Source organism: Sciurus vulgaris (genome assembly GCF_902686455.1).
Source record: "Sciurus vulgaris genome assembly, chromosome: 8".
In the NCBI taxonomy this organism is placed as follows: Eukaryota; Metazoa; Chordata; class Mammalia; order Rodentia; family Sciuridae; genus Sciurus; species Sciurus vulgaris.
This window is the reverse complement of record NC_136468.1, coordinates 16,144,543-16,170,354: the sequence shown is the minus strand read 5'-3', so window position 1 is coordinate 16,170,354 and position 25,812 is coordinate 16,144,543. Positions and strand designations below refer to the sequence as shown.

Sequence of the window (25,812 nt, the reverse complement as noted above, 5' to 3'; positions counted from 1 at the left end):
TCCGAGGGCGCACCTGGGCGCGCGCGTGTGGCTGAGTAAGGGGCTCCCAGATTGGTAACACGAGGTCCCCGGCTCCCGTCCCATCCAATCAGGGCTTGGCAGGCGGGCTTGGGGGGCGGTGACCGTGCGGATTGGCGGGAACTGCTGCCAATGGGACTAGGCGGGGCCTGGGGGCAGAAAGGAGAGTTTGTGCTTTTAATGTTGACTTGGCTGGGATGGGAGAGCCCACGTCTCTCTTGCGTAGTCGGGCGGCCCGTTTTGTTGCTGATTAGGTACCTGCGGACCGCTAAGGCCGCCGCCCCCTGTTCTAGTTCCTTAACCCCTCGTCGCCGCCCTTCAGAGTCCAGAGAGAAGCAGCCCCCGCCCCCCGCTCCGGGTGTGAAGGGAAACCTTACCCCGTCCCAGAGATGCACCGTCCATCCCCACAGAATCAACCATTTTTATGGAAAATCTGACCCAAACCATGGTTTCTTGAAGTGGGTGTGTTTGGCCCCATTTTGTGAAAAGAAAAAATGTTATGGCCTGTTTTTCCGAGAGACCTCCATTTTGTTAGACAATTTAAGAGGCTTTGTTCAGTAAATATTGACAAATCTTGCATGCGTCCCAAATAGGACCATTTTGGAAATTTGATGCCCAGTGAAGCAGAATCGAGGGAAACAAAGAGATTTTTAGGCACTTAAGTTAGATTCTGAACAAAAAGCCACTACATACTGGATTATCTTTTGTCATAGGGAATTTCTAAGTAAAATAATGAAATCCTGTTGCTTTTTTGTTGATAATAATTAGTAATACACTCATATTCAACTTAAATACACGACAACGTGGAGGAAAGGTCTAGTTGAATACTTTCTTTAAAAAATACCAAAATCATTGTTTTTATATGTTGCTTGTTTTGTCAGATAGTTTCTTAGCCATTTAAATGCTTTTTCTTGACAAGTTATTCAAATTGCTTGACTTGTGAGAAAAGGCCCTTGAATTTAATTTATGGTAGTTGCTCTTATGCTCTTATGATTTACTTGAGTGATTTGCAGCAAAGTATGTGAGTAGGAAAAAACAATTGCATTAAAATATTTTTAGCAACGCATATTTAGAGTGGCATTTCAGCGTTAACGGTTCAGTTTTAATTAAAAATCCATACTGGAAACTTTCTTCATAGAACATAAAGGTAAACAGGTGTAGAAGACAAACTGTGGTTGTATAAAGAGAAGGGAAACATTGAGAAGAAAATAGGTTCTTTGTGCAGTAACTCTTGAAAATTAACATTAAATAAATATGCCATTGGAGAAGATTTTAATTGTTATTTTCCATGTGTAGATAAGAATGGTTATAACTGCAGCATGTCTTAACATTTCTCCTTTTCCAGCATGAGAGAGGGTATTGGAAAGAGTTTCATCCAGGATCTTAACTAACAGAATAATCAGTCTTTGTAATAAATTCATAGAAATCACTTAAGGCTTTACATGATCCTTTTAATCCCTGACAGATACCAATGTGGTATTTTCTGCATAAATTAGATTTTCTCATGTTATTGGCAAGGTAGTTGGATGAAGGTAACCATCATCTGAGAAATTTCTGAACTAGGCAGCTAATCTAGTACTGCAAATTATAGTAACACATACATACTTATATATTTGTGTGTAGTCCCAGCAGAAAGCTCAATTTCTTAAAATCCATTCTGCTTTGTATACAAATTTATATTTTTTATGTGTCTGTCACTGGCCTTTTTTTGTTTTGTTTTTGCCTCCAGACTTAGAGGATTTGTGAATGAATTCATGTTTACCAGTCCACAATAATATTTAACTGAAATAATGGACTTTCACTCCTACGTTGGGTCAGAAGTAAGAGATATACCACTTTCAAGGAAAAAAATTGTTTTTTGTATATTCAAATTAATTTTTTATGTATTTGAGATAATCAGAAGATTATTTTCCTTCTAACTAGATATTTAGTGAATTTACACATTTGATTTTATAATTCAGGATATTTAAATAATTAGATTATTCTTTTTTAGTGTACTGTCAACTTTGAGTTATCCAGGGATAGGGGAACCTGGAGACATCACTGAATAACATCATGTAATTTGAAACCATATATCGGGAAGCCTTGTATTAGACACAGTGTTTCTGGGGAATGATGTTGGGTGTCTTTGGAAGCGGAAATGTGGAAATGGGGATCCAGAGGTGGGAGAGAGGTGGAAAAGGTAGGTAGGAGGAGGCATTTGAGGCAGCTTGGTCCTTTTTTTTTTTTTTTTTTTTTTTAAATCCTGGGGACTAAGTATAAAGCAACCATTTTCTTTTTGGGTAGTAAGGCTCAAGTTAGCCAGCCACAGTACACCTCAATCTTTAGTGTCCTATCCTTGAAAACGGCTCAAGTGGCACAGGAGTCCTGGTGCTCTGGCAGAACATTAGTTTCCCTTCCAGAATATTTCATCCCTCTCCCCTTTTCAACAGTTTTTAATTCTTATTAAAATTCCTTGGAGATTTAAGTCTGTAAGTTAAATGTACCTTATCTTGAATTAAATGAATTAATCATTTAGATTACCTAAACTTCACTGGAATCCTCAGGAATAGGAATTTTGGTGTGAGGGAAATGGAGAGGTAATTTTTGGATCACTGGGCACTTCAAGAAAGGACAGTCCTGGGTGAGTGTGGAAGGGGGGCTTTGAACAATTAGAGGGCAGCATGATGGTGCTGGGAGGCTGGGCAGGGGGATGATCAGGAGGTGGGAGAGGAATGCATAATGGAGGTGGGAGGGCCAAAGACAAACTTTGCCTTCTTTGCAATTTTGCCTAGGGCCCTGGTGGTGGCAACCGCCTGTGTGCCACTGAAAATCGTGCCGATGCCTGGCATACTGCATAAATGGAAGCAGGGTACCGCGTGAGTTGAAACATTGGTCACACTATATAAAGTTTGTATATGTGAATCAGTGTAACTCATACCCATGTAACTGGGGGTCTGACTGTATTTGGATTTTTCTGATAAGGCATCATGGGCTAAGGAAAAGAGCACTGAGCTGAGACTCAGGAGACCTGGTCTCTAATTGTAACCTTGGGTAAGTCACTTAACCTTTTTTGCCTCAAGTTAAATCTGTAATTTGTTCTATGGGAAACCAAACAATTTCCTGTTAACCTCAAAAAATGTTGAAAAATAAATAAATTTAAAGTTTTTAAGAAGGGAGGACCATAAGTAGATAGTATTAGTGTATTTTTTTTTCATCCCAGGTTCAAGAGTCATTACATTTTGTGAATACCTTTCTATTTTAGTTATTAGAATTAATAGGAGGGAGAGGGATATTCCATTTGATAGCAGGGAGAAGCCACATAGGAAAACTCAAGAAACAGTTTGAGAAGCATTTTGAGAATTGTCTGTGTGACTATTCTGTGCCCTCATACAGCATTTTTACTATGGTCATTTTTACTGGGTTGAATCAGTTGTAAGGATATCCCTTAGCAAAAACCCTTTTGTGTGCATATAGTTTGGTTATAATAAGTCTCTGGCCCTGATCACTGAAAAACTTGGGAAGATGCAGGGAATAGGAATTAAACAGGGTGTGAGGGTGTGAATTTAGATTATATCCTAAATTTAGAAATTAGGTAGGTTACAGAAGTCGGGTTGTTCTGAGGGTTCCAGATTTCTTAGTTGCATTAAGTGGGAGCAGAGATCCACTTTAAGGTTAAAGCAGACCAGGAATGAAAGTATGCCCTAAAAACAACCTATAGATTGAGAATGTAGACTGTAATAGACTTCTGTGGCATCATCTGTTGTCCATGACCAGGGATTGTATTTGGCATGTTAAAGCTTTCAGAAAATTTTAGCTATTTTTGGTGTTAATCTTACTGAACTGTATGATACCATCCTTCCTTGGTTAATAGAGGATGTTAGTCATAATATTCTTCATCAGTTATATTGTATGTTATAGTTTATACAATATAAAATTGTAAGGACACTCATCTTAGGAAATACCCAAGAAGATACAATTCAGAAAGTAATTTACCTGCTCCTGATATATTTAGTGATGTCTAACTTTATAATCTGTAGGACAGTATAACATTACTGCCTTTCTGCAAAATTACTGAATCAGAGATTGCAGCAGTGTTTTCTTCAGTGGATTTTCTTCTTTATAAAATCATCTTTAATCTGTGTTTCTTGACTTGTCATTAACATTGAACACATTTTCTCTTAATTTTTCCTCATTAATGTAATGAACCATATTTATTTTTTGGTCAGCTGTAAGCCATTCTTTTTTTCCACTTGGATCATTCATTTTAAGTGAAGGAGGCGTAGCCTTTAATGTACAAGCCCATATTTTTTACATAATGCATATGTATTAGCCTAGATTTTGTAAATTTTTTTAACATAAAAACCTTTAGCAAACCTAAGGCTAAATAGTAGTATCTCTGAATTTCAGTAACTTTGACTTCATGGTGTCAGGCATATCTGTGACATTAAAGCTCTTTTAGCACCTGTGTAGTAAATCAGTTAAATTTTTCCCCTCATTTTGAATAATATTTTTATCTACAGAGCAGCCCAGAAAACAGTAGAAATATCACCTCAAAGAACCTTGTGTTGTCCTTGGATTTTCCACACTTGTTTAGCTCTCTTCCAGTAAGCCTATGTTTGAGTCATTATTTCAGATAAAAAAAAATTAATTGAAACAAAAAAATATTTATTTTTGTGTAAGCTGTATAAGCAAGAAGTAAATGATTTAGTTTAGGTGTGATGTCATGTGAAGATAAAGGGCAGTGAGCTGCTAGTTCAAGACAGGGAATTCAAAGGCAAGTAGGTGACGTGGGTCAAGATCAGGTTTAGTGAGTTAGTGTTTAGTCAGTGAAGCTTGAAGTTGCAAAAGCTTCAGGTAAGCAGAGGGACTGAGAAGGTAGGCAGGTATCTTGAAACTGAAGATCAGTAAGTCTGGGCAAGACTAGATAAGTGAACCAGATGCTTCTCAAGAATGGGATTCCAGAAAGGTCCTTGGAATGGACTGAATCCTTAAAGCTCAGTGCTATAGTATAGCTCTTGAGGAAACATAAATAGTTCTACCCAACTTAATAAGTTTACCAAGAAATTGTAGACTGAGAAGATGAAGGAAGTTGAAACATCTTCCTGGTGATGGAATTAGAGAATGAAAGAGGATAAGTTTCTTACAGGAATCTTGTAACTTCAGCACCTACAGAAAAATCATTGTCTTTTTGGTTTAAATTCTCAAGTACTAGAAACCATTAGGGTAGAAATTGGAAGGCATGGCTAAAATAGATGTATTTTATAAGATCAAGGATATAGAGAAAAGTAGTTTGTGAGAACTCTGAAATGGTCTACAGCTTCATGATTTGTTTTAACTGAATAATTTATGGCTTTGAGAGGTAAAAGGCATCAGAAAGTAATGTGTAGTTTAGTCATCTGAATGTTATAATATGCTATTTAACATTGGTCAGAGAAAGGAATCTTTAAAACTTTTCTAAAAAACACTCACTCAATATTGACCCATATGTTCTAATTTAGTTGTGAACCATGTACAACTGATGTTTGACCTATTTGATTCAACGTGAAAAGAATTAACCAGCTGCCCTTGCTGAATCTTTTGTCATGCCTTCTGAATATGGTAAATCGTTTTGCTTTTTATTTTCTTGAGACCTCAGATTTCTGCACACCTTAATTTTCTCTTTTAGAGTTAAATATTCCAAAGCTTTGCTTTTCATTAGAAGAGGTTGGATATTTATTGGATAGTATGTATCGTGTACCTAGTTCTATACTGTATTCTACCCTGGCGATAGTTTACACAATATGCCCTTTATAGTTGCTTGAGGGTATGTTTTAGATATGGGGCTGATGTGGCTCTTCCCTGCTTTTCCTAAATAGTTTTCCACAATTCATGCCCATTCATATACATATAGCACCTGACAGCTTTGCCTTACAGCAATCCAGTTGAATAGTCGCAGTAGTCTTATGGCAGGCAAGCCTTAAATATTTACTATCTGGTCTTTTATAATAAGGCTTTTCTTTTTTTTTTTTTTGTGGTACTAGGGATTGAACCCAAGGCATTTGACCACTGAGCCACACCCCCCTGCTCTTATTTTATATTATTTTTTATTTTGATACAGGGTCTCCCTAAGTTGCTTAGGTCCTCTGAATGGCTTAGATTGACCTTGAATTTGCAGTCTTCCTGCCTCAGCCTCCTGAGATGCTGGGATTATAGGAGTGTACCACCGCTATAATAATTAAAGCTATCATAAAACTTTCTAGTTACTAGTGTTGCTTACTGTGGTCCCTAGACCAGAACCCTTAGCATTACTTGTGAAGTCATTAGAAATGCAAATTTGGGGCCCACCCACTTATTTCAGAAATTCTGGGTATTGGAGGCAAGAGGATCACAGATGAGCCTCAGCAATTTAACAAGACTGTCTCAAAAAATAAAAAAGGATTGGGGATATAGCTCAGTGGTAGAGTGCTCCTGGTTCAATCCCTAGTATGGAAGGAAAAAAAAAAAAAAAAGATGTCTAAGTGATTCTGATGCATATTAAAAGTTTGAAAAGCCTTTTTCTAGGTAAATATTTCCCAAATGTTGGTCACACCTCACCCTTACTATTTTTTACTGTTTCCTATTTGTTTAATGTTGTTTCTTTGTCATCTCACTCTCTAAAAATTCAAGTTAATTTAAAATGAAGCTTAAATTACCCTAAAATAATTTATAGTGAAAACAAAATGGTGTATTATAGACATACAGGTAGACTGTTGTCATTTATTGTTTCCTGTGCTAAAAATTAGAATTTGTTGCTGGATTTGGTGGTACATGCCTGTAATCCCACAAACTCAGGAGGCTAAGGTAGGAGATGCAAGTTCAAGGCCAGTCTCCACAATTTAGCAAGATCCTATCTCATAATAAAAAGAAGAGATAGGGACATAGCTTGATGGTAAAGTACTCAGTACTGCAAAAAAGAAAAAAAGAAAAAAAAAAGAATTTGTCAGGTTTATTAAATACAAACTTGCTAAATAGAAGCTTCTTTCTACACTTAATCAAGATGTTTAAAATGTTGATTAGCTTAGTCATAAAACACACAAAATCATCTTTTTTTTTTTTGCAAATTCCGTACTTTGGAAAGTACTATCTAGTTATTCATGTGAGAAGAAACTGTTGAGCTGTATATACTCATGCCCATAAATAGAAATGATTGGCTGGAAGTACAAACCTGTGAGATGGAGAGATCTAGGAGACTTCTAGAGAGGTCCTTCTTGACCTCCAAAGTGAAATTGCCTCTTTTAGCTTGATTTCTCACCTCTCTTTTAGTGTTTTGGTCCATGGGAATTACTTGTTTTGTCACCAGTTCTGGAGGATTTCGCCAACCACAAGGGAATATGAAAAGAACCCTAGAAACTGCATTTTGAACACGGGGAACAGAGCAGGATGAAACACAGTTGACTCACCTCAGAGTCCACCAATCATGTATTAATTAGCATTGTGAGAAATTTTTGTGTTATACTTTAATTTGCCTTATGGTCTTAGAGCGAATACTACCCCACAGTGGTGTTTTATATATTGGCTGATGTGCTTTGGGGTATAGTAATTATTGATAGCAGTAGACTCTTCCCTTAGTATACCCAAGTTGCTGAGTTGCTTTTAGTCATCTCTTTCCTCTTGAAATTATGGAAGTATTTGCTTCGATCTCCTAGTCCTAGAGGGAACACAAAATCTAATGAGGAATAGTTATGTTTATTTTTAAGTGACACATTCTGTGATACTGGTTGTAGATATCTGATTTTGAAAAAGTACTATACAAAGTACAAAGGACAATGAAATAAACACCTACGTGAATAAACAGATGTTACTTTGACTATTTTTGTGAGATTTAGAAAAGTGAATAAAGCATTACAAATGCAGTCCCTTATGTTCTCCTTCATGGTCTTATTCTTTTCCCAGAGGAAGTACCTGTTGTGAATTTGGTGTGTATCCAGTGCAACACAGTATTTCTGCTGTGTTGTTTCTCTAGTTTTAAGGCTCACGTCTCCTTCATGGCAATCTCTGTTTTTCATTTTAACTTCCTTTATCATTAGGTTGTCTGTTATCTTTGTGTGTGTGTGTGTGTGTGTGTATTTGATATTTTCATTTCTTTTCCCTTATTTCTTTGTTGGTTTTAGATTTGGGGATGCTTTTGTTGGTATTTATAGCTATCACCAACCAATGAGGACTTGTCTTTTTTAATAGATAAGCCAGCCAATCACTTTTTCTTTGATTCTTTTCAGCTATTTCTTCGTAGCCAAAGATAGCTTTCATTACTTCTAATTTTGTGTGTAGAAAATTCTGGATGATAGAAGGCACCAGATATCCAGAGTACGAGTGTTACTGTATCAGAATTGCAGCTCTGTAAGTAAGTATCAAAATATAAAATTTAGCAGGCTGCAACTTTTTATTACGTATATCTTAAATTTTGTATAATCTACTTTTATAACTTAATTCTTCAGCAACTTTTCAGGCTTTTATAGTGTCTCTTAAATCTAAGAATAGAAATATGCTGATAGCTTTCCTAAAGCAACTCTTCCTCTTACACTCTTCCCACCTCCAATATGAAGACAGTGATCCCTGCCAGCTGCCACAACTCTGCTTGTATAATGACAGAAGATAGATTTGGGGTTGGGGGTGAAATTAAACCTTGAAATATAGCTATATTAATATTTGTTCTCACATTTCTATCATTACCATTCTGTTAGTTCTTAAAGACCTCCTTTTTCTCCTCCTACCAAGAATGTTTCCCAGTCTCATTCTTTTATAAATTTTGTTACATGAATTTTCATAGATGGGTGGGCTAACTTTTCAAATGTTAATCTTTGACCTTCATCAAGTGTGAACTTGTTTGGGAAAATTTTTTTTAAGTGGACATTGCATTAAAATTTTTTTTAACTTAAAAAGGATTTCGATGGGGTATTGTTATTGTTAGTACCTGTTTGTAATTATAAACCATATGAATCAAAGGATTAAGAGGGATAACCTTTCTGAGCTTACAATAGTACCCCTTGTGTTTGCATTTTCTGGAGGAAAGGAAAGCTGCTACTAAGTACAGTATAACTTTATAAATTCATAAAGAATTGACTTGATACTCCAGTTGGAAGGCAGACTGTTAAAACTTTATTTTCTTATTTAATAATATATATCTGGAAAGTGTAACATATCAAGCCATATTAAATGTTTTCAAAGCATCTGTGATTATATTAGGTTAAAACATAGCAGTGAGTCCTTTTATAAAATGAATCCTATACTTAGAACTGCTTACATATGCAGTGGGTTAAACTGTTTCTTAACAAGGAAACTTGGGAGTAAGGGAGTAATAAGTTTTTTTCTTTTTTTTTTTTTTTAAACAAAGACTAATTACAACAGTGTTTGTGTAGGTGAATTCTAAAGGAACAACAAAGGTAGGTGGGAGAAGTTAGAGTTGGTGAGAAAGCGTGAGGAGAGTGCAAAAGTGATCCAGTTGGTTCCTGAGTATAGTAGTCACCATGCAGCAGTAGTCACCTACTTTTACCTTGACTCCACATGAAGACACAGGGTTTATTTGTGTACTTCTTAGGGTCACTTCTACCCTGGAGTAGATTAGAAACTGTCTATTGATCTCTATGTAGTTCCCATATTATTATGTGGACTCTGCAGATTATATTGGATGAAAAGGTAATAAGAGAAGGGATTTGGGGATTCAAGGGGTTGGGGAAACAGTAGCTTTAAATTTTCAATTCTGTACTTTCTAGCTGTAGCTTTCCTGTCACTGAGGGTTATAGATCTTAATTTAGAGAGAAGGGACCTGCCCTGTCCCAAGCCAGCTGTGACATGTGGCCCCTAATAAGTTTACCTGTTGGGGAGGGCTTTGGTTGCCACATTGGAAAATGCGGGAGGGCTTCCCCCTTCCTGCCCCCATTTATACACATGGGGATGCATCCATTGCTTTGTGTGCTGTTGCCTTTTCTCTTCCCTCTTTGTTTTCGGTAAGCTGAGCTCTAAGCTAATTCTGCACCAAAAAAAGGATTGCTTTTATAAATTGCTTGCCATTAATGCCTGATAATATGCAGTAAGATAGGATTCTGCATACCATTAAATATGTCAAATATTACAAACTTTAAGGTTCTTTTGAAATTATAATACTAAACTCAGTTCACTTTTGCTTAGCCTTCACAGTTGTTGATCACATAGCATGGTCATCCACTCACAGCTTAAAAAAATACAGGGAGCATCGGACAGAATGGGTAAAGTAAAATTTTGATGTTTTTAAAATAGCACATAAATCTATGAAAGTTGATTTGGTTTATTGTTTGGGAGGGAAAAGGTGGGTGGGACTGGCGGGGAAGGGGTGGATATTGGGATAATAGCATGCATCGTGTACAATGTGAGATACCACATAGGCTGAGGTTTCAGAATTACTAAGTATAAGAATTTAAGTATAAGTCAGTTTCAGAAAAGGCAGGACCATAAAAGGCAATGTTGGAAATTAAAATGTGGTTATTTTGCCCTCCAAATAATAGCAATATCAAGTACAGTTTGGACAGATGCTGTCTATCCAGAGTGAAACCATATTCCATATTCCCTGAGTGAAACCAACTGCCTCAGTCCACCTTGCTCTCTGTTACATTAGTGAAGGAGAGGAATAATATGCATTCCAGTTTTTATTGTATACCTGTGACTCAGGTGTTCTCAAATCAAGATTATAGTTTATGATACCCATGAAGGGATTAAACAAAAAGGATGTAAGAGAATTGTAATTTTGAAGATAGTTGCTTGGTAGGAAATATTAATAGAACTTTTGGTGTTTCTTTTCGAATGGAAAACTTCATGTGCCAAAGTTCTAAATCAGATTTATAATTTGAAAAACTTGGCATCATAGTTATACACAAAGCCTACTGAATTATCGTGGTTATAAGACAGAAAAACCTCCATGTTCTTATAGGCAGTCTTGTTGACTCAAATAACTTGATCTAATTTTTGTTTCATTATTTTTAAAAAATTAACTGTACACTAAAAATTTGGATTGAAAAAAATTAGAGGGCATCAAATTTTATCCCCCTCCTCCCAAATGTTCTGGCCCTATTATTTCCCTACATGAAGCTGTTTGCCAACACCGAACTTTGTTTACTTGCTATTTCCCAAACCTTCATGCCTCTAAGCTTTGTCAAGGATATTAGTTCGGCATGGAACGTTCTTTCTTCTTTCCTTTGCTTTAAGTCCTATCTTTCAAATATTGGCTTCTACTTAATACATGAAGCCTTTCCCAACTTGATTAGGTCCTTGGTGCTCATTCTAGTCTTAAAATTTCTTCAAGGTTTCTATCACCTGTTGGAAATACTCATTTGGCAGTTGAATCATGCTACCTTGTGTTATTACTTGTTATTTATATATACTGTTTTTCTAGCAAAATGATGGGCTCTTTAGGGATAGGGTGCTTTTCTTAAGCTGTTTGTAATTCTCTTGCCTAGCACAGAGGATAGGGTCACTTAGGTTGATTCTGTGATTTAGATCTAATGTCAGTGTGACAGAGCAATTTTTCCCATTTATTTATTTATTATCTTTTGAATATTTGAAAGGAAATTTATTGGGAGAATTGACTCAGACAATTTAGATTATTTTTACGACTGTATGCCCAGAAAACCCCAAGATGAAGTACATCAAATTTATAAAATTAATCCCTTATTTTATAAGAAGATTTGGTTCATATTTGTAGTCTTTTTTTTTTTTTTTTTTTTTTTGTAATAATGGATGCTGTTGTACCTAGTTTTCTTTTTGAAAAACATGGTTTGGGCCAGATACTATGACAGAAACCCAAATTATCAGTATTTTTATTTTAAAATCCTTTGTTGATTTAATCAAATTACTTCCATTGCATAAGCCCAAATGAAGTTATTAAATACAGCAGTTATATAGCCAAATTATTTAAAAATGTTAGCATTAAAAGTCCTTTAAATAGAACTTTAAAAATATCATTACACAAATCCTCACTTGCTAGTTGTCCTCAGAGTATATCTGTATCTCAGTTTATTAAGAGTTTTATGATTTCTTTGTTTTAGAGATTTCTGTAATGGCTAATATTCGATAACTGTATTTGTTGTATTAGCTACAACAAATTATTTGCTATCAAATGATAGTACTTATTCATTTGCAGTGAGGATTTATTTTAAAATGCCTTTTGTCATTCAGAAAGACTGATTTTTTTTTTTTTTTCTTAAACTCACCAGGGCTACCATTTGCTATATTTATATTTGAAATTGTTGATATTTTATCTGATAGAGTATCTTTAAGGAACATATATCTTATTATTAGATTTAATGTGGTTTCTTACACAAAAACAGTCACTGTACTAGATGAAATGTTTGATTAGTAATACTTCTGTGAATGTTAACTTTATTCTAGGCCTAGGTTATATCCTTGAGCTGTAGGTTGAGCAAAGTACAGAAATGATGTGTTACCAAAAAGCTTAGAGACTTGTAGCATGGAGACTCCTAGATATGTAAGGGTTTCTGGCCCCCCTCCCCCTTTAAAAAATTTATCAACTTTAAAATCCTTAACCTAATTAGGATACGATTTAAGACAAAAAGTTCTTTTTCCTTTCATGCCAGGGAGCAAAAAGCCTTGACATTCTAGTGTGAGTTTATCATAGTGTCATTCCAACATGAGCTTAAGGCAGGCACTTGCCAATCTTGATGAAATACTTTTTAGAGACACATTTTTTGAAAACCCCAGTTGGCCCAAAGGCCACTTCAAAACTGTAGATTTGGACTTTTATTTTATTCAGTCGTATTCTTCTCTGGGGTCATACTTGTGAAGTCAGTATTGTAAAAAACAAAATAACACAAAACTATAAAACACCCTGATTTTGTTCACTTTTGTTTTCATATACAAGAATCTCTACAGTCAACATGTACTTCTAGATGCTGTATTGAAATTGCTGGCAGAGTCTATTCTATACAAACTGAACAATCTGGCCCCTTGTTTCATTTGTAAAGGTTCAATGTATCTATGCCTGCCTACTTCAATCTGCAAGGGAGTGTCAGAAAGGCCCCGCAATCGCCGAGCCGTGAGTTATCACTAACTTTTCAGATGTGTTAATGAATGTGGAACAAAAGCAGTTGTGTTTAAAAGGAAAAGCAGACCATCAAAATAACCTTTTTTATAGTAGCAGGCGTAAACACTAAATGGATTATTCCAAATTGTGTCAGAAATAACCTACTAGAAACTAGCCTCTAGAAAACCTACTATTGAACTGCTCTGAAGCTACTATCTTAACTACAAAATTATTGTTCTTAAAAAATATATATATACCCTGGTTGCAGATTAGAATGGTCTTTAAATCTTTTTAACCACATTAAAACAATTTGAACAAAATCTTATCCCATAGTGTTGAATTTAAGTTAAACTCTTCAATGTAAGACCATTTGAAGGGTGGAGTTTTAACCTTGTTATTTCACATGTGAAAATACAGAAGTTAAATGATTGAATCACTTCCTAGATGAAAATGAAGTGCTCCAGGCAACATGTGAACTACCTAGGTATTTACAGTCTCTTTTGATACCAACAGTTTTTGCTTCAGTAATTCACCAGTAGGTTTTCATTCATCAATGATGATATCAACTTAAGGCTAAAATAAAACAATTACATTTCTTAGGGCTTATCATTCTATATAGAAAGAGGAAACATCCTTATGTATTTTTCTTTTGTTTTTCCAAAGAGATTCTAAGCAAAAAAAAAAAAAAAAAAAAATATTGTAACTAACATCTGTATTTTGTTATTAGAGCTAGTTACCTTTCTTTTTTTAGATTCTTTAAAGTTTTGAGTAGATAGCCGTATCAGTAAGCAGGTTGGATGCTTCTGTTGCTTAGGAGGTGTATTGTTTTATATGAAGACAGAATGAATTTAAGTATACCCAGTTTGGCAGTATATAGCACAGATTACATAAAACTTGGAGGTATGGAACCTTTGGAGGCATTAAAGTTAACATTTCAGTTAGGGAATGTGCCTTTGTTTGACTGGTGTGTAAGTCCTTCTTCCAGGTTTGTACGCTCTTAAACGCGTTATTCTACCCTCTCTAACTCCTCCCGGCAGCAAAAGGGAGACACTTCATCTGGAACAAAATAGTGGAAGAAATGGCGTCTGGGGTTCAGTGGGGATTCGCAGTGTGTATGCAATGTTTGCAAGATTACTTTTTATGTTTTTCAATTAATGTAAATAATTACAAAATAAATCAATGCTTACTGTGAAGAAGGGAACATTGTATACCAGTAGAAACTCTCTTAGTGGTTCTGCTGCAAGTTGCTTAACCTCTTGGAGCCTCAGTTTCCTCACCTGCAATATGAAGGAGTTGGACTTGATAATCTTGAAGGTCCATTCCTGCTCTAAAATCCTATGCTTTTCTGAGATCCTCTATTTAACAGAATGCATTGCTTTCCCACTTTGACTATTTGAATTACATGTGCAGTACACATATTGCAACTGCATGTTGTCTAAAATAGTTTTTCTATAGGATGTTACATAAAAAACTAATCCTTCTTGAGCTGATTTATAAATGTGTGTGACTATGGCCACACATAAAAAGTTAGTGATACCAGGGCTCTCAGAAAATAAATACTTTCTAGTTGTCTAACCTTGAATGTTATTAACTTTTCTATATTACAGGAGATACTACTCGTCAACGAATCAAATTCAGTGATGACAGAGTATGCAAGAGTCACCTTCTCAACTGTTGCCCCCATGATGTCCTTTCTGGCACCGTATGTATTAAATCTATTATTTGATTATGGGTGTGTTACAAACTACTTGATAAAACTCTCATTTGTGGGGGGGAGCGTCAAATTACTAGGCAATAATTTTTTTTTTTTGGTACCAGGAATTGAACCCAGGGACTCTAAACCACCGAGCCACATCCCCAGTCCTTATTTTATTAGAGACAGGGTGTTGCTGAGTTGCTTAGGGCCTCATTAAGTTTCTGAGGCTGGGTTTGAACTCTCAATCCTCCTGCTTCAACCTTTTGAGTTGCTGAAAGAACATGCCTGGCAAACAGAGTAGACTTTTACCCAGAATAGTGTACATTTTTGTTTAGATTTGTGCAAATTTATAGTGGGGTGTTATGATGCATGCCTGGGAGACTGAAGCAGGATCACAAGTTCAAGGTCGCCCTAGGCAACTTAGTAAGATCCTGTCTCAAAATTAAATTAAGAAAGGACTGGCATTGCAGCTCAATGATAGAGTGCTTGGCTAACATGTACATGGGTTTGATCCCCTGTACTGAAAAGTAATATTTGTGCCCATTTATATTGTGGAGTCAGTTTGAGAGCAGTGTTGTCACAATTCATCTGTATTGTTGACTCCTAATATAAAGCTCAGTTTAAATTCTATGATTGGTCTTAAGAGTATTATCTTTTTCTTCTTCTTCTTCTTGGTATCAGGGATTGAACCCAGGGGCACTTATCCACTGAGTCACATCCCCAGCCCTTCCTTTTTTTGTATTTCGAGACAGGGTCTCGCTGAGTTGCTTAGGGCCTTGCTTAAGTTGCGGAGCCTGGCTTGAACTCTCCATCCTCCTGCTTCAAGTCTCTTGAGCTGCTGGGTATATTATAGGCCTTGCACCACTCTGCCCAGCTAAGTGTATCATCATTTTAATTCAAGAATATAAAGCATATAATAATGGATCTTTTTAAATGGAATAAGAATTGATTGCTTAACTTCTGGATTTGGTTGAGTGATTATGAGTTGCTTTCTTTTACAGATGCACTCAATGATAGTGGGGAGCTAGTCGGGGCTAAACTTGAACTCGCTTTATTTCTCATTTGCCAGAAAAGACTGAAATGAAGAAAAGATTTCCAGCTTACCTTTTCAGAAGTAGTGAGTTCTCTTAGCTAAAGATGTCTAAGTGAGTGATTTCTTCTTTCGGAGGAAGAGTTAAATTAAGGACATACTCCAAACAGAAAAGTATGAAAGCATATGCAAAAGAAACACTTCTGTCATTTTCTAGTTGGAAAGACAATTGAAACTATGTTAAAAGAACCTAACATTTTTAAAAGTACAATACTACAGAGTAAGAAATCCAGTTTCTGATCATTTGTATAAGAACTGTGACAAATAGTAACCCAGATAAAAAAAACTTTATCTACCCTCTTGAGTTTTCAAAATTAAAATATTTTCTACTGTGTTATAATACATTTGAAAATCTATAATTATCTGTATATTCTGGGATTCTTCATACTTACTGTTGTATAAAATTTAACAAAGTAATTTTGTTTAATATCTTAATCATCTCTTCAGATAATTTAAAGAACAAGATTAACAAAATGTCAGAATTAGTTGTTGTTTTTTTTTTATATTCTAAAATCAACCATAGCTATTTTATTCTTCAAGTATGGCATTAGTAATTAAAAAAAAATCTGTTAGCTTTACATCTCAAAATGTACATAATGCAGTTATGTACCTCTTTTGTGTGTGTATGTCACTTGAGATTGAAGCCAGGGCCTCATATATATTAGGCAAGCTACTACTACTAAGTTGTACTGCCAGCACTCATTTATTTCTTACAATATTTCTGTGAGGTATATCATTCACAGTTTACAGATGAGAAATCAGCCCTGATGATAATTAAGTAACTTAAATTACTCAACTCTGTTGATGTAAAGTGAAACTAGAACCAAACCCTAATTTTTTTTTAACATTTTCAATTTTTTTTAAAATTTGAGACATTTCAAATACATAAGCAGATAGAATACTATAATGAGCACTCATGAACCTAGTACTTATCAATTAGCTTTAATAACTGGTGGCATTTGTCTTTCTTCAAACTCAAATTTTCTGATCTGAGTTTCTTCCAGCATGTTTCCTTCTTTGTAGGGAATTCTTAATCATTCAAGAGGATAAATGCTTGTTCTTGGACTTTTCCTTCTTTTTTTTTTTTTTTTTGCGATACTAGGGATCAAACTCAGGGCCTTGAGCTTGCAAGGCAAGCACTCTACCAGCTGAGCTATCTCCCCAGCCCAACTTTTCCTTCTTATAAAACTTATCAATGGATTATAAAGTATACATTTTTTTAGATTTTTAATGTCTCTGACATATGCATCTTAAATTCCTTGACTAAGGACTGGGGTTGTAGCCCAGTGGTAGAGTGCTTGCCTAACACATGGAAGGTACTGGGTTTGATCCTCAGCACCACTTAAAGATAATTAAAGGTATTATGTACATCTACAACTAAAAATATTTTTAAAAAAGAAATTTCATGATTAAAAAAAAGCTGTCTTAATTGGAAACATTTTTCTTATGGCATCGAATATGGAAATTAGGCTTAAAATTGAGGTGTCCTGTATTACATGATAAACAGTTAAGAAAAGTTCTTATGGGTGGGATGCAGCTGAGTGGTAAGATGATTGCCTAGCATGTGTGAGGCCCTGGGTTCAAGCCCCAGCACTTCAAAAAAAAAAAAAAAAGAAGAAAGAAAAGAAAAAGCTCTTTAAAGGCACCTGCAGAATAAACACACTTTTGCCAGCCTGTCAGACAGATATGTAAGGTTGGAACTAAGTAGTTGTGACCCTCTTTCAGAATTTAGGAAGAGAGTTTTGAGGGCCAGCTAAAGAATGCTTTGTGAGACTTTGGAGTTGTAGAGTGGTGTCTGGAAGAATTTGAAAATCATTGATGGTGTGATTCCTTGTGATCTTATTACTGAAAGGGGCTGTTAATAACATTTCGTCTTCTGTAGTAATGGCTTACAATTACAGAACTATTGCTTCTTTAGCAACCAAATCCTATAGAAAAATGCTTTTCTGGGAAATAGTCTAATAGTTCACACCTCTTTGAATTGAAGATACAACTTTCCTTTTTTTTTTTTTGGTCGTACTGGGAATCAAACCAAGGCCTTGTATACACTAGGCAAGTATTCTACCACTCAGCTGTATCCCCAGCCTTGTTTTTTTTCTTTTTACATGTTAGATAAAGAATAAAAGAAACTTATATATTTATTTATTAAAAATTTTTTTAAAAAGTTATTGATGAACCTTTATTTAATTTATTTATTTACATGTGGTGCTAAGATTCGAACCCAGTGCCTCACAAATGCTAGGCAAGTACTCTACCACTGAGTCACAACCCCAGCCCCATATATTTAATTGAAAGGAATTCTAATAGTTGATTACACAATGCTTTTTCTTCTTTTTTGTTTTTAACCACGTTACCACTGTAAAGTGGTGTTTCACCATTGAGCTGCATCCCCGGTCCTTTTTATTTTGAGACAGTCTTTCTAAAGTATCTAAGGTTATCCTCAATTTGTTATCTTCCTGCCTCAGCCTCCCAACTCACTGAAATTACAGGAGTGAGCCACTGCACTTGACTTTATTTCTATAACTAAAGGATACTTGATAGCTTTCTTAACTTTATTTCTTGAATCTGTCACTTCCAGCAGAATTTGGTTTCAGCAGAAATTAAGACTCAGATAAATTGAACTTGTCAAATGTCTCACAGTCAGAAAAATCCCAGTATTTTATACCCAAAGGTATCTTCCTTAAATCCACATACTTAAACATTTTTTTCATGCTCTAAGAACTTGGGAATAGGTCAGTTTCTCCTATTTAACTAGAATTTCACATATTTTAAATAAAGGTATTTTCCATGAAGTTTTATTTTACAGATTCTGTTGCCCAGCAATAGCAGAGTTTTAAAAGAACTGATTAGAAAATACTTAGGGACTTTGACATTTCAATGTCATTATTAAAAGTTTATCTGTATTTTTCAGGTGATTAAATGTGGGAGTAGCAGTTGTCAAAATTCTGAATTGGTTTTATAGTGCCCCAGTAGGTTCTGAGTTTTATGCAAATTGCAACTTTTATTAATTGAAACTCCTTTTATTGTTCCCTGACACTTTCCTCTAAGGCATGATCTGTAAGTTGTCTGGATACATACAAACCTGAATTTAAAAAAAAAAAAATATTTTGTTTTAGTTGTAGGTGTACACAATACCTTTATTTTACTTTTATGTGGTGCTGAGGATTGAGCTGAGGGCCTCACACATGCTATGTGAGTGCTCTACCACTGAGCCACAACCCCAGCCCCCTACAAACCTGAATTTTAAAACTACTATCTGTTGGGTAATAAGTATGTAAAAGAGCCATGAAAATATACAGAAGCAGAAGAAGTATTAAGAAGTAGGTCTGTTGGGCATGATGGCACACTTCTATAATCTCAGCAACTCAGAAGACTGAGGCAGAAGAATTGCAAATTTAAAGGTAGCCTCAGTAACTTGGTGATATCTGTCTCAAAAAGCTAGCAATGTGACTCGGTGGTTAAGTGCTCCAGGGTTCAGTCCCAGTTACCTTCCCTGTCCCTCCCCCCAAAAAGGAGCAGATCTGCACAAAAGTTTTTCAGCCAGCTACTAAAATGTAAGTCTCTTAAGAGTAAGGCTAGTAGTGTTTTATTCAGTGCTATATCCTCAGCATCTAACACAGGGTCTCTTCATTGTAGTGAATGAATGATTGATCCATTCAAAAGTAGAACACTAAATAACTGTTTCAAAAATCAGCTTCATTTAAAAAATTAACAATTACTAATGGCAAACCTCTTTTCACTTAATAAGGAGTTGGAGAGTATCTTGGTGTTGAATGCTTATTAAAATATGACAGTAATGATTATACATGCAAATGTGAGAAATTAACTTGCAGATTCTTTAGACTTAAATAATCTTTTCCCTAAAAATGTTTGTTTTGGAATACCTTCATATTTAACAGATTTTTTTGGCATTAACCAAGTTTATTGGCTTGAATTTTTTTTTTTTTAATTTATGACAATCAATTTCTAGAAATTACTTATAGATATGCCAAATACCCCAGGTTTTACCACATTTGGTTTGAAGTATATTGTGTCCTGTTAAGCAGATTTGTTATGTTTTATTTTTTCCAATCTATTACAAAAATATGCCTTCTACAACAATATTTTTAGAGATCGCCTAAACCAAAAATGTGTTTGGCATCTAGGAAATTAGAGATACATTAAAAGCTTCCCAATGAATAATTCAAGCTTTACTATTAAACTTAAAAAACCAAGTCCTGAATAGTGGAGTGTTGTTAGCAAATAGGCACATGAATACTATGAGCTATTCAACCTGAAGTATTTATGTCCTTTATTGATTTTTTTGGGGTTTTTTTGGTACTGGGGATTGAACTGAGAGGCACTTTACTAATGAGCTACATCCCCAACTCTTTTTATTTTTTATTTTAAGACAGTATCTCACTAAGTTGCTGAGGCTGTCCTCAAATTTGTAATCCTCCTGCCTTAGCTTCCTGAGTCTATGGGAATACAGGTGTGTGCCACTGTGTCCAGCTATTTATGCCCTCTGAAGTAACCCTTTTCTGTCATTTTGAATAATCTTATTCGTAGTATATACTTAAAGTAAAATACTTCACTCTTATTGAAGTGATTTTTTTTTTTTTTTTTTTTTAAGGTGACCTAGAGTCACCACCCGTTTTGTGATCTTGTTTTGATTTAGCCTTTGTCTCTGGTTGAGTTTGGTCAGCAGGATCTGTCTGTTACATGAATAAATGGTAGTGTTGATGTCTACTCTTTTTTTTTAAATTTATTTTTATTATAAACAAATGGGATACATGTTGTTTCTGTTTGTACATGGAGTAACAGCATACCATTTGTGTAATCATACATTTAATAGGGAATGATGTTTGATTCATTGTTATTTTTTTCCTTCCCCTCCACCTCTCCCACCCCTCTTTTCCCTCTATACAGTTCCTCTTTCCTCCATTCTTAACCCCCTCCCACCCCCGATTATGTGTCATCATCCGCTTATCAGGGAGATCATTCGTCCTTTGGTTTTTTGAGATTGGCTTATCTCACTTAGCATGATATTCTCCAATTTCATCCATTTGCCTGCAAAATGCCATAATTTTATTATTCTTTATAGCTGAGTAATATTCTGTTTATATATATATATATATATATATCTCACAGTTTCTTTATCCATTTGTCAAGATGTCCACTCTTTTACAATCAAAATTATTTATTTTAAATTCTTACTCTATATTAGGAAGTCAATCTGAGAGAGAAATCATTTTTAACTTATTTAATAAAAATTTGCAGCTGGGCATGGTGGCACATACCTTTAATCCCATCTACTCAAGAAGCTGAGGAGGATTGTGTGAAGCCCTCCTTTGTAGTTTAGCGAGACCCTGTCTCAAAATAAAAAAAAAAAGTAAGTAAAAAGGGCTGGGAAGGTCCTTCAGTGGTAAAGTACTCCTGAATTTAATCCCCAGTCTCAGAGAAAAACATTTATTTTTTCAAACATAAACACAAGTAGAGGGCTGTGTAATGAACTTCCATGTACTCATCAGACATCTTCATTAAATACTTTACTCATGACCTACCTTATTTAATTTATAATCACTTTTTGTTCTCTTCCCTTCCTTTTTTTTAAAAATTATTTTATTGTAAACAAATGGGGTACATTTTGTTTTTCTGTTTGTACATAAAGTAGAGGTATACCATTTGTGTAATCATACATTTACATAGGGTAATGGTGTTTGATTCATTTTGTTGTTTTGTTTTGTTTTTTTTCCCCTTTCTCCTCACCCTTCCCACCCCCCTTCCTCCTTTCTTTTGCACATTTCAAATCTTGGGCCTATTGTTTAGGTTGACTGTTGATAGAATATAGATTGTAACAGTGACCAATTACTCCAAACAAGCAGGAGGTCTGGAAGTCTAATATGTGGTTCACCTGTTTCATGATCATGTTTCTTATTCTGAACAGCGATTCTCAATTAATACTTATTACCTAATAAATAGGAATCATTCTTTCAGTTTTCCCTGACACCCTAGTCTGTTTTTTGAGTCAGGGTCTCACTAAATTGACCAGGCTGGCTTTGAACTAGTCATCTTCCTGTCTCAGGCTCCTGAGTAGATGGGATTAGAAGGCTGTTCTCTACAGATCTTTTAAAGAGATTTATCCAGTTTTATAAATTCCACTTCGACAAGTCTGAGGAAACTAATGTGTTCTCTGAGGTAATGGAGTTATAAATGTGTCCTTTGGAAGATAGGGATTCCTGAACATAGAGCAAACACATGGTAATAAATAAAATCTTGGAACAACAACAATTCAAAAATTGTGAACCAGGTGATTAACCACAAATACCAAGCACATTTACTTTTTAAAATGTAATGAGTCTAGGAAGCAAAACCAGATGACTTAGTAAATCCTTTTTAGTTTGATGATCCTACTCATTAAGGGAAATTTTAAGTGTTTTACTCTGACATACAGAATAAAACATTTTGGAAATGTGTTATCCTATAAGCTTTTTTGTCTGTAGTGTAAAAATAATATAATCTGTAAAATGTCCAAGTTTAGATGTGTTGTTTCCCTCTTATTATAATAGTGTTGGAGTGATGATGTTTATTGGAATTAAGTAGTGGAAGAAATAGAGGTGAGAGGGATCAGATCAGTGAGTGCTGAGTGGAGAAAGTTAATGAGAATTCACTACTGTTTTTAGAAAAAAAATTTTGTGTGTGGTACTATGGATTGAATCCTTGAGTACTTTACCACTGAGCTATGTCGTCAGCCCTTTTTATATTTAATTTTGAGAAGAATCTCATTAAGTTACTGAGACTGACCTCAAACTTGTGATATTCTTGCTTTTGCCTCTCAAGTAGCTGGGGAATACAGACATGGACCATCATGCTCTGCTCCCTGAGTCCTCCTCAGAAATGTTATTTCTGAAGTCAAAACCAGTGTGAGCCAGGTGTGGTGGCACATGTCTGTAATCTCAGCAGTTCGGGAGGCTGAGATAGGAGGATTGCAAATTCAAAGACAACCTCAGCAGCTTAGTTGAGGCTACACAGGTTAGCAAGACCCTCTCTTTAAATACAAAAAGGACAGGGGATGTGACTCAGCGGTTAAGTGTGCCTGGGTTCAATCGCCGGTACCAAAACAATAATAATAATAAAAACAAAAACAAAACGAAATAAAAAACCAATAGGTTCTTTTGAGTAGGGTGCTGTGGTGCATGCCTGTATTCCCAGCAACATAGGAGGCTAAGGGAGGAAGATGGCAAGTTTGAGACCAGCAAAAATAATATAAAAGGAACAGGGAATGTGACTTAGTAGTAGAGTGCCATCCCTGATTCAACATCTAGTACCACAGTGCAAAAAAGAAGAACTTTAATTTAAATTTAATTTACTAATTTAAAAAATTAATAAGTTTAAATGTAAAAGTTACAAGTTTTAAGAAGTGATTTTTTTCCCCCCATCTCGGAGAGTGGTGCAGATTGCCAAGATCAGCATTCATTCGTTAAGGAGTACTTACTTGAGTACTTATGTGTGCTGTGGGTTATGCTAGGTTGTAGGAATATTAGAATAGACATGGTTTCTGCTTTAGAGGTGGGAATGTAAATTCTAATGGAGGAAACACGCCATTATAAGAAATAATGTGACTTCAGTCATTGGTAAGTGCCGTACAGAATAGCATGGTTAGGTAATTCAGTGTGTCTCTGATCTGGCCCAGGAAGAGACCTAGGCAGTGGGCTTCTCTGGCAGGATAGTTGGAGAAAACCTCTTTGAAGTGACATGAAGAACTCTGATGTTGAGAAGAAAGTACTTATTTTCAAGGGGGAATCAACTTTCCATATGTTGTTCCTACACAAAAACTCTGGTTTCCTGTTGTACATATTCCAAAAACAAAATTCTGCAGCCCTGTCTCTCATTTGAATAAATCACTTTGTTCCTCTTTTGTTGTTTCATTACTTTATTTCCCCAGCATGATTCTCATTTTCATTTACCTCTTTTTCTCTGCTGAAAACATCCTCTATTTCTCTGCCTGGAATATCTTTCTCTATTTAAATTCTACCTGGCCTACTACACATGATTGCTTTAGCTTATAGCAGTTTAGCCTCTGAACCCTAGTGTGACATCTCTGTACTTCAGAATAGGCACTTATTATTTATCTTGTTTGTATATGTGTTTTGTCTATCCCAAGTTAGATAGTATGGTTTTGTTTTGGTTTTTTTTGGTACTGGTTTTGTTTTGGTACTGGAACTTGATCCCAGGGCCTTGAGCATGCTAGGAAGGTGATGTACAACTGAGGTTCATCCCCAGCCATTTTCATTCAGAGTCAGGTTCTTGCTGAGCCAGGCTGGCCTCAAAGTATGTTCTCCCTCAGCCTCCCAGGTAACTGGGATCACAGGTGTATGTTACTGTACCTGATGATAGTATAATCTTTTGGGGACAACTCCTCATTTTTTTCTAGTTATTTTTGCTTACCTAGGGTCAGAAATGGCTTTGAATGTTTTTCTAGCTATGTTCTTTAAAATATACTAAGAACTGGTCATGGTGGCCCATACCTGTAATTTTAGCTGCTGGGGAGACTGAGTTAGGAAGATTTCAAGTTCATGGCCAACCTGGGCAATTTAATGAGACCCTGTCTCAAAAGAAAAAATAAAAAGAATGGAGGAGGGCTGGGGTTGTGGCTTGGTGGTAGAGCGCTTGCCTAGTATGTGTGAGACACTGGGTTCAGTTCTCAGCACCACATTAAAAAAATATATATAAATTAAATAAAAGTTCATTGACAACCAAAAAATTGGGGGTGGGGGGGACTGGGGATATAGCTAAGTGGTAGAGTGTCCCTGGGTTCAACCCCAGTACCAAAAAAAAGGATGAAAGGATAGATAGTAAGTGGTGGATGAATTCACGCATTAAGAGAAGCGAAGTTGCCCAGGCTGGCCTGGAATTTGTGTTCCTCCAGCCTTAGCCTCCTGACTCATTGGAACGACAGGTATGTGCCACTGTGTGCCCAGCTTTAGTTACATGTTACAGGAGTTTATATCACAAGCATTCTTCCTTGCCTTCTCCAGTGTAATCTACTCTGACTTTGTAGTACTGCTACTCCTTACAGATACTTTTCAGTATTTCTATTGTTGATGAATTGACTTATGGAGATCAGACTCCTTTCTTTTTTTTTTTTTTTTTTTTTTTTTTTTGTGGTGCTGAGGATTGAACCTCATGCTTGCTAGGCAAACACTCTACCATTGAGCTGCATCCCCAGCCCAGACTCCATGTTTTAAAATATTTTTTAGTTGTAGATGGACACAATACCACTTTATTTTGTTTATTTTTATATGGTGCTGAGGATGGAACCCAGTGCTCTACCACTGAACTACATCCCCAGCCCAGACCTCATGTTTTAATGTAATTTTTTAAATGAGGGTCTCCTAGAAAAATACATGCTGTAACTCCAAGGAGGAAAATATGAACTTGGAAAACATTTTGATACAGAGTGCCTGCAGTTAATGTTAATCTGTTATCATACCAGACAACTGACTGCTACTTTGATTTCCTGCAGTTATGTCAAATTTGGCATGTTCAAAACAAGACATTTTCCTTCACAAATCAATTCTTCCACTCACCTCAGTTAGTTCTCATAGTGGCAACATTGTTCTCAAACTTGAAATAATTGAAACCTTGAAAAAAAGTTCCCTTGATTTCCTCTCCATACTTCATTTCTTCTTAGTTAAAAACCTGTTGAGAGTCACTTATTGAAAGAATGTTGAGCTATACTAAAATCTTCAAATTTATCTCTAGTCATTTGACTTATCTCTAGTCATTTGACCTCTCTGAGCCTTCATTTTCCATATCTGTAGGAAGGTAGCATTGGAATTGATGATTTCAGAGATCTTTCTCATTTTTAAAATTCTTTTTTTTTTTTTTTTAAGCACTCTAGTTTACCTCCATCACCTCCTTTCTTTTTGCCCTTTCTTGCCCTTGTTCTCTTTCTTCTTGTTGACCCATCCAGTAGTGTGATGCTTCGAAAACATAGGTTTTATTATGTCGTATTTT

At 35.6% G+C, this 25,812-nt stretch overlaps 1 protein-coding gene across 7 annotated transcripts in view; it reads left to right on the top strand.

Moving 5' to 3' along the window:
* The window catches only part of LOC306667477 (putative RNA-binding protein Luc7-like 2), a 68,719-nt gene that overhangs the window by 566 nt on the left and 42,341 nt on the right, over nucleotides 1-25,812 (top strand). For 2 of the 7 annotated variants that reach the window (XM_079150136.1, XM_079150132.1), the window contains exon 2: nucleotides 14,635-14,729. In XM_079150136.1, the coding sequence (XP_079006262.1) occupies nucleotides 14,635-14,729 (95 nt within the window). Of the gene's footprint in view, nucleotides 1-2,792; nucleotides 2,877-2,899; nucleotides 3,052-5,498; nucleotides 5,599-5,626; nucleotides 8,360-10,143; nucleotides 10,221-12,968; nucleotides 13,040-14,634; nucleotides 14,730-25,812 lie in introns of those variants that run through there. The other 5 variants (XM_079150133.1, XM_079150134.1, XM_079150137.1 and 2 more) reach the window with 5 other exon arrangements.